Genomic DNA, 12,683 nt, shown 5'->3' on the forward strand with positions numbered 1-12,683 from the left:
GCAAAAAAATAATGAGTCACTATATCAAGGCTGCCCATAGAGGGAGCCAGTGGGTGACTCAGCACCGGACTTCCTGCTTTGTGCTTGACTTCCTGCTCCATCCTTGACTTCCTGTGTGTGCAGGTGAGCGGCCCTACCGCTGCCAGACCTGCGCGCGGACCTTCACCCTGAAGCACAGCCTGGTCCGCCACCAGAGGATCCACCTCAAGCCCCGCAGCGGTGGCGGCGGAGTCAGTACCGGCGGTGGCCACGAGGACGGTGCCAGCGACGGCGACGAGGCCACGCCCACCTCCACCTGCCCACCGTCGGAGAACGAGAGCGAGTGCGGCAGCGGCGCGGCGACCAAGGAGCTGGAGGAGGAGAGGGAGGAAGAGGTGGGGGAGGAGCAAGAGGAGGTGGAGGGCGAGGGGGCGGAGTCAAAGCAGGAGGAGGCGGAGCCTCAGGCCGCGGCGGATGGCGACTCCAGTTCTGACCAATCAGCTACTGACACAAAGACGACGGGCGGCGACGATGACCACGACGACTCTGCCCACAAAGACTCCGCCCCCAAAGACCCCTCCCCCTCTGAACCCTCCCCCACAGACCCCGCCCCAGCAGACCCCGCCCCCGATGAGGGCTTCCTCCAGGGGCTGCTGGAGATTCACGCCAAGCCACCACTGCCCCCCCTGGTGGGCGTAGAGTGAAGAGCAGTGCCATCAGCAGCCACCAGGAGGACCATGCAAAGAGCTTTTGTTGATTTTCTTTCAGTCAGAGGGGGAGGAGCTTGTTCTGTTGAAGTGCCTTACTACTAGTCGGACTTTTTTTGGAGGATGGATCTAATTTTTACAGCTTTTTATGGAAACAATAATTGCGTCTGTTTTTGTTTGTGCTCTGGGGAGGCGGGGGGGGCTCGATATTGCAGCAGTAATGAGAATAAAGTCATGATTTATTATTATCATCGCCGTAGGAGACTGTGTGGGAGAGTGACCATGAACTGAGGTCTCGTGTCAGGAGGCGGAGCTTAGACCAGGACTCCTGGGGTGTGGGCGTGGGGGGGCGCCGTGGGACTCCAAGCAGCTTGTTTTTGTAACTGGAAGATGCAGCGCGACGCACCAGACTGTACAAGAAGAAGAAAAGAAGACGAGGCAATAAGTTTTTGTCTCTGTTTGGACGTCGATCCTTGTTTTTCATTTTCTATCTTCTCAGTTGATTCCAGATGTGGACAGTGGGACGTGACGCTCACCAGCGGTTTCTGAACAAATCAAATATTTGTCTTGTCTGTCTGTGTGTGTGTGTGTGTGTGTGTGTGTATGAATGTGTGCGGCGCTCTCGGCTAATGGCAGAGGCCCCAGCATGCTATTGATGCTATTGATGCTATTGTGCGGCGCCAACGAGGTCGACTTGACCTCAAAACTCGTTCTTTTTTTCTCTCTCAAGCAGTGAAACAACAAGCGAGCCACTCGACGGCAAAAAACCCACCCTGAAATCCCACGTCTTCCTCCACCAGGCTAATGGCTAATGTGGCTACGTCAGTGCTAGGCTAGTGGGGACTCAGTCACCACAGTTTACCACTGCTCAACTCTAAAGGGCTAACGCTAGCTGGCGAAGTCGAGAGTTTTGGCGAAGCTGCTTTTGTCCGCTATGGCCTTTAGCGATGGCTAGCGGAGCTGCTAAACTTAACACGTTAGCGGCTGGCCTCCCTCAGTATTAAAGGGCTGCTGTTGGCGGAACTCGGCACGGTCGGTTTCTCCCGGCGGAGCGTCGACGGTGATTTGGCGGCAAAGACAATCACTTCAGTTGCTTTTGTTTGTACGTCGATTTTTTTTTTTTCTCTCTCCAGACGAAGCAAAAGTTAGCGGCAGCGTGACAGGAACGCATAGCTGAGCGTCACCGGCTAAAGGGCTAACTCCTCGACGAGCAGGTGACCTATTGGTTCTGATGATCAGAAGGGGCGGGGCTAGTTTTTGTGCGTGATTATCGGTGTTTGTGATTATTGGTGTTTGTTTTTTATTTCGTCTTGTACATTTTGTCTTTATTTTAATATATGGAGAAAAAAAACCTCAGAAACCGAAACAAACGGAAACCTCAGCGGCTCATAACGGGAACTGTAACGGCGGCGGTCGATGGATTGATCTGGAGCGGGGGGGGGGGGGCAACTGATCGGTCCATCGATTGATCTGAACTGGCACTAACAGCTTCCAAAACTACAACTACTACGACGACTAGAACTACTACAGTGGGAAAAAACCAGACGCATCCAGAGAGACAGACAGACAGAGAGGCTCTGCACACGTCATCTCAACCTGTTGGACACGCCCCCTTACCCCCTCACACCACCCTGCAGCAGCTCCGCTCAGTCTCCCCCCTGACTGCCCCCACCTGGTGGTTGAAGTGGGTGAGTGCAGCAGCAGCAGCAGCAGCAGCAGCAGCCTTCCAGTCTCTTGTTGATCTGTCGGTGATTAATTTGTGTTCAGGAGTGTGTGTGTGTGTGTGTGTGTCTGTGTGTGTGTGTGTTTGCTCTCTGTATGTCTGTCTCTGTTTGGAATGTGTGTGTGCGTGTGTATGTGTGTGTCTGTGTGTGCATGCACAGCCATATGAATACTGGACTTCAATGGAATGCACATGGACTGTTTTTAACTGTATTTATTTGGAGCCCAGCTGTGTGTGTGTGTGTGAGAAAAAGCCATGTATTAAAAAATCTCACGTTGATGCTGCAGAAGTTGTTCAGAGGAACTTTCCTTGGTGGTGGACTGAGCGTCTCGTTGTGTGGGGTGGGAGGGGTTAGGGCGGGGTCGAGGGGGCGTGGCCAATCATACAGAGGCGACTCGGACGAGCAATAACAAATCCAAAAAGCTTTATGTAGATCTCCTGTATATGAGTCGAGAACATGTCTGTGGTTTCTGTTGTGTATTTTATTTTGGCGGGGAGATAATTTCCTTTTTTTCTTTATGGATTATATAAACTGTGAAAATGGGTTTTTCTTTGTGTGTTTAAGGGTGACTTGTAGCTTTAGTGGGTTTGTGCATGTTAATCCCATGTGTTTTGATCCTGATGATGTTGTCGTCTGAATCGATGTTTCGCTCTCAGGGTCTCCACCAATCCAGACGCTTCGCTTCCTGAGTTGCAACCTGACTGGTCCCCGTGATTTTTGTCGCCGTTTGTTGTTTATTTTCCCCTCTTTTTTTTCAAAGAAAACGATTCAGAAGTGTCAATCACTACATTTAGCACTTGACTGTGAACTCGTCATCAGCAGGAAATCATCACCCCCCCCCCCCATTTCCTGTGAGTCTGGGTTTTGTCACTTCCTGTGTTTGTGCGCCCCTCCCCTGATCAGTGTTGCCTCCTGCTGATTCAAGTGTGACAGTGTTTCACAAAGTCAAGAGATCTAAACCTGTTCTGTATTCGAACCAATAAATAGCAATAAAGTTTCTATTAAGGAGGCCTGCGTGTGTGTGTTTCCAGTTTGCAATGATGTTGACCTGCTGCATGCCTGAGTGGTACAAAGGACAGCCAAACTCGAAAGGTGATGGTTTACTGGAGATTAATGAGAAAATCTATTACTGTTGCATCTTTTTGAAATATGATGGTAAACTAAAATGACGACAACCAGTTAACCAAGTGTCTCGCCACTTATTGACTCTAAAAGCGATGCTGTCATTGGATCAAATTGTATTTGTGCAGTTTGGGCTGGAATTCCACCAGACTCACCCCGCCCTGCTCAGCAGGTTCCACTTACTGGCAGCAGGTGACCCTCATCAGCTTAATGAGACGCACCTGTTTCCTGAGTCACTGACCCTTAAAAGACCGGAGTGACGCCTCAGTTTCCTGCTTAGTTATTCAACAGGACGGAGCGAAAGAACCAGCACCGAGCTAACTGGCTACCTAGCACCGAGCAACTAACTACCTACCTGGCTAGCACCGAGCTAAGTGGCTAACTATCGCCGAGCTACCTTCACACCTGGCTGGCTGTCTTGATCGCATGCTATCAGCCTAGCAGCCAGTAGCGGAGCCACCTAGCCTAGCTCCCTACTGACCCGGATGGAGCGAGTACAGAGGTAAGGCTCTAAAGAACCATTGGGATGGTTTCATTTGATTTATTTCACTGCGTCGTGTGTTTTGTGCGGCACTAACAGTTTCTGCTCGTGTGTCGTCGGTTCATTCGTAGCCTCTCTGTCGGCGTGGAGCCAAAATGGCTGCCGGCGGCTGTTGGTTCCGAAAGTTTCGCTGAGTTTCGAGGAGTCTGGTAAGATTTAACAGTTTGCTAAACTGTACCGTGTTAAACTAATGCAGAGTCTGGCCTGATACTCCAGTGAAAGCAAACTGGCCTAAACGTTTGAGCCTATGCTCGGGTTTAATGTCTGCACAAAAATTAAAATCAACTTTATTTACAAAGTGAATCGCATCCAAAGGGGTCTCGAGGCTTTTTGCACAAACAAATGTTTCTCCAGAATAAAAATAAGTTATTCTCTACTTGGTGTTTTAATTTTGAATGTTTCAGCCTTTAGTCAGCCAAAAAAACCGGGACAGAAACATTCTTGTGTCACACACAGCTGACTGACTTTTTATTTTTTGTGGTTGAGTTGGCGGTGACGGACTTCCCCTGCCATGACCAGGCTGTTGGATCCAGTCACACCAGCCAGTGCTCCTTCACTGCCTGGCTCAGATGCAGGCCTTGGAAGGTTCCAGCAAACCCTGAGGAGGAACCCTGTTTCACCTGACCATCCATCTGCTGTCACTCAACTACTATACATCATACTATATGTAATTACACAACCTGGCCACCAGATGGTAGTGGTCCTAAGAGCGTGAACGGACTCGACTTGTTCTTCGCCCACGGTCTCAGTAGGAAGTGGCTGAAGCAGAACCTGAAGCATGGAGCGGATGACGGCTCTGGAGTCTGGATCTGCTCTGATCTGCCACCGTCGCACCTGGCTTGCTCTGGGGGCCCAGTCCAACATCTTGTCGGTGAGTCTTTCTTTCTTTCTTTATGGCCATCATTGTTTCTTAAGTTTAGTAAAGCTGAGAAAATAAATCTTGAACAGAACTTGGTTGTGAAAAACTGTGGATATTTGAAGCAGCAGTCCTGGCATTGAGAGGCCATGTTTTCCTGAGCTGTCCTTCAGGTGCTCACCAGAGTGAGGGAGTCACTGCAGAGAAAGGTGTGGACGTGTTGTCTTCAATGTTTTTCCTCCTGATGTGGTGATGTGCACATCAGCCAGAGGGTGCTCATCCCCCTCAATGTCCTGCAAGTTTACAGTCACACAAATGCCACAGTTTCCCTTTTTACTTGAGTGACTGTCTTCTTGGAGTAAAATGTGTCCTGGCCAGGATTGACTTTGACTTGTAAATGTATATTCATTCTTGAAATGTTGCTGTGCCATCCTGCAAAGCTTTTCTTTTTTTTTAGGTCTACAAAGTTGACCGTCTTTTTGTGTGCATAACTTGTATTCTCCTTGTGGTCCACCAGGGGGCCCTGAAGTATCTTCCACTGTGGCTAAACCTGATCAGACTGGAGCCTCACTGGACCGCACCACTGTGCTGAAGATGGCAGCGACTCATCAAGACTTTATTGAAGCTGGTTTAAAGAGGATTCATTCTAGGTTGTGCCTGATTTATATTTGACCTGGACTTGGTGTGAAATGTATTGTCTTTGATTGTCTTGCCTGTTGTGTTGTCCTCCCACAGGAGGGTCTGGAGGTGACGCTGGTCCACATCCAGAAGGTGTTGAAGCCAGGTGAGACATGGGTCTCCTTGTTCCCAAACTATTCTTTTTCTCCAATTATTTTTTAAATTTTTATTTCTTTGTCTTGTCACAGAGGCAGTGAGACCAGGAGGCCAGGCCAGAGTTCCAGGAGGCCAGGCCAACATCTTGTTGGTGAGTATGTCTTTATTTTTTTCTTGCACATTCTTGAAGCTGAGATTCTAACTCTGCTCTCTCCTCATCTCCTAAGGTGTCACCGTTGGCTACGGTTCCAATTTAAAATGGGGAAAATTGTTTTTTCCCCTTAATTTTTTGCCCCAAAATATGCCTGTCCCTTCACATTTTTCAGGTTGACTGCCTCTTTGCAATTTGTTCCTGACTGTTTTTGAAATAAAGATTTTGAAAAACATACTACTTGTTTGTATTTTGCTGACTTGAGTCTCAAGCAGGCCCCTCAGTCCAAATGAGCTGAGAAAAAGGCCCCAAACACTTGGTTGTATTATCGGGGCCTCCAGCATGATGAAACCCCCACTACTGAGATTTTTTTTTACCAAGTCCCAATTGTTAAAAAAATTGGCAGTAAAATACAAAGTCCAAATTACCTACAAGAACAGGGGATGCAATAAAACCTTTATTCAACAATCCACCAAGTGGCTCCAGACATCACAAGCACTGGAGGGACGCCAGCTCTCAGCAACACTGGAAATTAAATTCAAAGCAGATCATCCACAATGACACAAGGAGATCAGAAATAAAACACCTTTCAATGACAAGATCCTCCATCGTTGTGGTGGCTGCAAAACCTTAAACAAAATGAGCAACTGTACATGTGCTCCCGTGAAATGGAAATCTGCAACCACCGTGGCACCTGGAAAGAAGTTATTGTGGAAAAAGCAGCCGTCAAATGTAAACTATGACAGACTTCTCCAGAAACAGCCTTCACCTCCGGGTTTCTGCTCAGAGTCCGAGCACCAGGTGTCAGCAATTAGCCATCAGTCCGCCACGAGGTCTCGCTAGCTGCTAAATAACGCAACTATAAAAAGCAATTGGTGAGACGTGCGTTTTAAGTGTGGAGAGAGTGTAAGAAAATGTTCATCAAGTGCACAGACACGGAGCGGGGACGAACCTGGTCGCTGCCGCTGAAGAAGCTCAACGACGTCCAAATTCTTCCGCTGTTCCAGCGAACCTTTAAAAGTCCTTCCGTCATGAACGTGGTGGAGATAAAAGTGTGATACTCACCACAATAATGCCAGTTTTCTCTGATCAGCCTCCTCTCGATGTTTCGTGGCCGACTTTCAGCCACTTTGGACCGAGCGAAAGGGTTCGACGAAGAAGTCGAGCAGCTCTGGAACTCCGTCATTGTGTCCTGTAGCAACCTGTGTGGCGGCTGGAAAGCAAAGTTATTGTGGAAACAGCAGCCGTCAATGTAAACTATTACCTGAGCGACAGAGCCTGCTCCAGAAACAGCCTTCACCTCCCCGTCTCCACGCGGAATGCGAGGTTCTGCTGCGCCTGGAGCTCATTGGCAGATCATCGAGTCCGAGCACCAGGTGTCAGCCATTAGCAATCAGTCCGCCACGAGGTCCAGCCAGCTGCTAGTTAGCTCTAGAACTCAACTAAATAATGCAACGATTAAAAAGTAATTGATGAACCGTGCGTTTTAAGCGAAGAGTGTAAGAAAATGTTCATCAAGTGCACAGACAGACACGGAGCGGTGACGAACCTGCTCGCTGTCGCTGGAAAAGCTCAACTCAGCGACGTCCACATTCTGCCGCTGTTCCAGCGAACCTTTAAAACTCCTGTCATGAACTTGGTGGAGATAAGTGTGGTACTCACCACAATAATGGCAGCCTCTCGCTGTTTCGTGTCCTACTTTCAGCCAGCCACTTTGGACCGAGCGAAAGGGTTCGACGAAGAAGTCGAGTCGATTTATGCGTTCGGAGCACGAATCGAGGCTGCAGGTGTTGCGGTTCACACAGCTCTGCTGCCATCCGGTAGATGCTGCTGCCATCCGGTGGAGGCTGCTGGTGTTGCAGTTCACACAGCTCTGCTGCCATCCGGTGGAGGCTGCTGGTGTTGCAGTTCACACAGCTCTGCTGCCATCCGGTGGATGCTGCAGGTGTTGCAGTTCACACAGCTCTGCTGCCATCCGGTGGAGGCTGCAGGTGTTGCAGTTCACACGGCTCTGCTGCCATCCGGTGGAGGCTGCTGGTGTTGCAGTTCACACAGCTCTGCTGCCATCCGGTGGAGGCTGCTGGTGTTGCAGTTCAGAGCTCTGCTGCCATCCGGTGGAGGCTGCAGACCTCACTCAAAATGCAGTTGAAGCTTTGTGACTCTGTTTTCGTCCACGTACAAAACGCCCAGTTCACATTTAAATGCCATGAAGCCACAGACAGTTGATTTTTACAGCATCCAAAGTGGCCTCACAACATTTACAATGAAAGACAAAAGGCAGCGCAAAGCTTCAGTAAATCAAAACTTTTATTCCTTGCACATTAAAAAGCAGATGGAAGCAGAGGCTGGTGTTAGTAGAGGAGCTGCGGCGCCCCCTGGAGGTGGGGACACCTGAGGACTGGCCGAGGTGGTTCTGGGTCCTCCAGTTCTCCGCTGAAGCTCCACCCACCACGTCTCCCCCCTCCTGCCGAGGTCACTTCGACTGACCTGCGGCGCCACCAGGGGGCTGCGATCAGTGCTGCTGAGCCAGAGTAGTAAAATAGAAAACAAGACAAAAAAAAACAGTGCACAAGTCTGTGTTCAGTGTCCCACTGCCATTGGATGTCAAATAAATTAGCGCTCAGCTCCCCTCAGGGAGCTTCAGTATCATCACCAGTGCTTCAGCCAGGCGCACAAACTACACTCACAGAAATTTCCACAAACATTTTTTTCTGATTAAAAAAAAAACAACGGAAATAAAGAGACAGCTTCTTGAAGATGGTTGAGATGTTTCACAGACAGGAAGTTAGAAACAGGCACATGTTGATGGTTTGGAGGCCACTTGTTTTTTTTTTTTAACAGCCAATCAGCGGCCAAACAAAGGTGTGTGATTGGCCATCATCAGTGAGGAGGCGGGTTCTCATTCTCCGCTCACTTTCCTGAAAAGCTGCCCGCCACCGCCCACCTGCTCCTTCGCATCCTCCAGCACCTGCTGCCAAAGCTGTGGCCACCTGGAGCTCAACGTGAGTGACATTAAGGCAGCAGTGCAGAAAAACAAACCACAACCAAGCTAAACTGTGCACACAGAGAAAATCTACAAAAAAAACAAAAAAAAACAACAACATTGAAATAAAAACTCCAAACAAACAAAAAAAACTGCATCTGATGAATTTTGTTATGGCGGCTCGGATCGTCTCCACAGATCCACACAAGACCTGGCCAGGAATTCAGAGCTTCTTCTTTTTTTTCTTTTTCAGTGACTTTAAAAAGAATTCATCTTCCTCCATTCATCGTCTACCTCTGGCGACGGAGATCCGGGTCGACAATCACACTGAGACGGCGACAACGCTGTCAAAATAAACTGAAAACCTCTTAGAAAAATGTCTTTTAAACCGACCGTCTGACTCCTCGCCTCCCACCGACCCTCCACAATCCCCCCTCTCTCTCTGTGTGTGTGTGTGTGTGTGTGTGTGTGTGTGTGTGTGTGTGTGTGTGCACATGTTCTACAGTTCTAAGCTGTAAATCCAGATGATCCAGCCTTAAATTCCTGCGTGGGGACAGTGAGGCGTCCTGGGAGCCACGCCCCCTCGGTGGGCGGAGCCTGGCGCCCGTCACTCGTCTGAGCCGGCCGAGCGCTTCTGACTTCTCTTGCGGGGGGATCGTTTGGGTGAAGCTTTGTCTGGCGGAGGAGAAGAAGAAGAAGAAGACACAACTCAATCTTTCCTTCCAGCGACCTTCGACTGGAAGACTTCACACTCGGGTTCCTGGTTGTGCAGCTAAGACCCAGAGCCCGGGACTCAAAGGTCAAGGCAACATGCAAATCTTGTGAAGTTGATTTTTTTTTTTTTATCTCAATGGGCCTGTTTGCAGCCAAAGAGCACATGGTGCCAGTCAGAGTGATGTGATTGGCCAGCAACACATTAATACCGCCGCTCAGAGAGAAGCACGTGATGATGTCATAACACCCAGCAGAGCCAGAGGGGAAACAGCAGCATTGTTCAAAGGACACACACACACACACACACACACACACACACACACACACACACACACACACACACACACACACACACACACACACACACACACACACACACACACACACGAAGCTCACCTCTGCGACTCTGCACTGAAGACACAAGGAGAGATGACAGTGAGGAAGGCAAGAGGAGGAAAAGAAGAAGAAGAGAGTGAGTGGTCATCAGGCACAGTGGGGTTAAAGGTCACTGGAGGGATCTTAGACATCAACATCATTTTTTCCTTTCATTTGAGTAGAAAGGTGGAGGTGTAAGGAGCAGTGGTGGGTGTGGCTCAGCAGGGCTCAAGGTGCAGAGACAAAGAGGTGGGCAGGTGCTGGGGTCAGGGGTCAGCAGTGTGCACCTACTGATCTGGTTGAGCGTCTCCTGGGGGATCCAGCTCAGGTCCACGTCGTTGTGGCTGGACGTTCCCATCTCCACCTTGGCAGCCGGACGCCTCCTCTGTATGGGCGGAGGGGGAGGAGGAGAAGGTGAAGACTGGGAGGCGGGCGCCCCACCACCACTCACAGGTGGGCTCCATCCCAACCAGAACCAGAACCTTGGTCTCACGTACCTTCCTGGACTCCAGCAGCTGGTGGAGGCCGACAACGACCAGCAGGCCGAGACCAGACAGGAAGATGTACATGAAGATCCTGGAGGAGGGAGAGAAGAATGACTACGAGTGAGTGAGTGAGTGTGAGAGAGAGTGAGAGACAGAGAGAGAGTGAGAGACAGAGAGAGAGAGACAGAGGGAGAGAGAGAGGGAGAGACACAGAGACAGAGACAGAGACAGAGAGTGAGAGACAGCGATAGCGAGAGACAGAGGGAGAGAGAGAGGGAGAGAGAGAGGGAGACAGAGAGAGAGAGGACATTAAGTCCACCTACGTCTCTCCGTCAAGGCCGTCCTCCTTCTCTGTGATGGTCACCGTCTGGTTGAAGACGGCGTCCTGGAAGATGTTCCCCTGTGAGGAGGAGAAGACACAGTGGTCAGCGAGCCCTCTGTGAGGTCACCAGGGGCAGGTGGGAGCCTGGTTCTGTGTGGGCTTACGGTGGCGTCCTTGTAGTTGAGGTTGATGACCAGGCCAAAGGGGCGCCCCCCCATGGGCTCGGCAGGGATGAAGGAGTACTCGAAGGTGGCCTGTCGGCCCGCCGGCACCGCGGTGCCCAGCTGCAGGGCCGTGAAGTTCTGGATGTAGAACTGGTAGTCCTGCACAAGAGGAAGTGGGTCACGTCATAGTACTCCCCTCCTCCCGCTGCTGCTGGAGGTCAGGGGTCAGTACCTGAGGGTAGCGGAAGGAGGCGTCCAGAGATTCCACCACGAAGCTGTCAGGACCCTTGTTGGTGAAGCCCAGCAGGAACTTAACAATGTCGTTGGCTGGGAAGTCTGGAGAGGAACCAGTGGGTCAGAACTCAAACTAGACAATAGGGGTCAAACTCTGGCCCGAGGGCCAAATTTGGCCGCAGTGTTTTTGAGCTCGACAGTCTGAACTCGGCAGTGCAGAGTGGAAGTGACGACTCACCGTCTCCCTTGACGAAGAGGATGGTGGTGTCGGCGTTGGGCGAGGCCTTCACCTCCCCGACCAGAGCCTCCTCTTCCTCCTCCTCCTTCTCTTCTGTCTGCAACGCACACATGCTTTCAGCATTTCAAATAAACAAAGAAACAAAGACTCTCCGCGTCCCACCGACTCACTAGCTCCGTGTTCTCGTCGTCTTCCACCTCCGCCTCGTCATCGTCGTCCTCGGTCGCTGTGTCGTCCACCACATCTTCGTCCACAGTCTCAGCCTCCTCGTCCTCGGTTAGGTCCTGGGCGCTCGCCCCCACCGGCCCTGAAAGTCCGGCACAAGGAGCAGAGAGAGTCAATTCATACTGGGTCACTTTTTCGACGACTGATTGACATTTGACTTGATGGCTGCTCCATCGTCACACTACCAGGACTCTGCAGCCACCACACAAACAAAGAAACCAGCTGCGTTCACTGGTCAAAGACACAAACGTGAGTGCGACTCCATGAAAAGCAGCAGCAGCAGCCCTTCATTGGATTCACTCTAAAACACTGCTTGGTGCTCGCTCGTCAAGTCAAATCAGTTCACACACTGCAGGAAGTCGCGGCACCTGTGTGTATTTAGCAGTTAGCTCTGACGGCTAGCGTTGTGTGAGCGGTGTTAAGACAACAGAGCTTCACCGGAAGTGCACAACACTGCGCATAATGTGCACATTAGTTTTTAGTTCACAGATCCTGAGTGGAGCGCACATCGCCGAGCAACCTTAGCGTCACTTAGCATGAGGCTAACGGCTAGTAGGAAGAGAGTAAGGACACGTCAGTCTAAGCCGAGTGGATCAAGTACGAGCCGAAGCCCAGCGGACATGGTGGGTTTCCGAGACTGTACCACTGGGCGGAAAGTGGCCCGCTGACAGCAGGAGGAGCACCGCGGGCGAAAGGAAGAGTGTTTTATTGTCTACGGTTCTTTCAGCTGGCACATGTCAGCCAGAGACGGGCCTCCCTCCCACCGCAGCTAGTCTGCTAAGCTCGGCTAGCCGCCGTTAGCATCGTATCGGCTCGAACTGAAGCGATGCAGCCGCAGTTTAGATCTTTCAGACATTCACCTTTGATGAGGACGGTGGCCGGAAAGGCCAGCAGCACGAGTAGCAGCAGCTTGGGCAGAAATGTCATCATTTTCAAGTCAATTTGTGAATGTTCATTCAGCGTCTGTCATACAGCCGAGCCGTGGTCGTCGCCGCCGCGGTGTTGCTTCCGGCTTAGTTATACAGCGCATGCGCGAACGAGCTGCCTCCTTCTTCTTCCCTTTTTGTGAAGCTGCTGCCGGCAACCGGT

At 50.7% G+C, this 12,683-nt stretch overlaps 2 protein-coding genes and 2 long non-coding RNA genes across 7 annotated transcripts in view; 3 read left to right on the forward strand and 1 right to left on the reverse strand.

The window, feature by feature from the left end:
- rreb1a (ras responsive element binding protein 1a) overlaps positions 1-3,163 on the forward strand; it is a 34,005-nt gene extending 30,842 nt beyond the window's left edge. The window contains exon 16 of the mRNA XM_076049100.1: positions 124-3,163. Coding sequence (XP_075905215.1) covers positions 124-683 — 560 coding nt within the window. The 3' untranslated portion in view covers positions 684-3,163. The remainder of the gene's footprint in view (positions 1-123) is intronic.
- The window catches only part of LOC142903504 (uncharacterized), a 59,098-nt gene extending 55,679 nt beyond the window's left edge, over positions 1-3,419 (forward strand). For both annotated transcript variants that reach the window (XR_012929253.1, XR_012929252.1), the window contains exon 2: positions 2,638-3,419. This is a non-coding gene — a long non-coding RNA (uncharacterized LOC142903504). The remainder of the gene's footprint in view (positions 1-2,637) is intronic.
- A 1,550-nt stretch (positions 3,420-4,969) lies between these two features.
- On the forward strand, positions 4,970-6,158 carry LOC142903502 (uncharacterized). The gene is made up of 3 exons (XR_012929251.1): positions 4,970-5,713; positions 5,796-5,854; positions 5,931-6,158. It is a non-coding gene; the product is annotated as an uncharacterized LOC142903502 (long non-coding RNA).
- Positions 6,159-8,143: 1,985 nt separating this feature from the next.
- Positions 8,144-12,627, reverse strand: ssr1 (signal sequence receptor, alpha). Of its 3 annotated transcripts, XR_012929248.1 has the most exons (11): positions 12,455-12,627; positions 11,540-11,676; positions 11,370-11,466; positions 11,130-11,233; positions 10,898-11,056; positions 10,735-10,811; positions 10,424-10,502; positions 10,218-10,311; positions 9,948-9,962; positions 9,330-9,512; positions 8,144-9,299 (listed from the first exon to the last, which is right to left on the reverse strand). XR_012929248.1 is itself a non-coding variant. In XM_076049154.1 (10 exons), the coding sequence occupies exons 1-10, from the start codon at positions 12,522-12,524 to the stop codon at positions 9,445-9,447; spliced, it is 900 nt and encodes a 299-aa protein (XP_075905269.1). In that variant the 5' UTR covers positions 12,525-12,627; the 3' UTR covers positions 9,304-9,444. The 3 variants fall into 3 exon arrangements, 2 of the variants coding, with proteins under 2 accessions (XP_075905269.1, XP_075905270.1); XM_076049154.1 differs by lacking the exon at positions 8,144-9,299 and having other exon boundaries at positions 9,304-9,512; XM_076049155.1 differs by lacking the exons at positions 8,144-9,299; positions 9,948-9,962 and having other exon boundaries at positions 9,304-9,512; positions 12,455-12,625.
- Positions 12,628-12,683: the final 56 nt, after the last annotated feature.

Source organism: Nelusetta ayraudi, unplaced genomic scaffold (genome assembly GCF_046127955.1).
Source record: "Nelusetta ayraudi isolate G7.1 ecotype Tasmania unplaced genomic scaffold, CSIRO-AGI_Nayr_v1 ptg000110l, whole genome shotgun sequence".
NCBI lineage: Eukaryota > Metazoa > Chordata > Actinopteri > Tetraodontiformes > Monacanthidae > Nelusetta > Nelusetta ayraudi.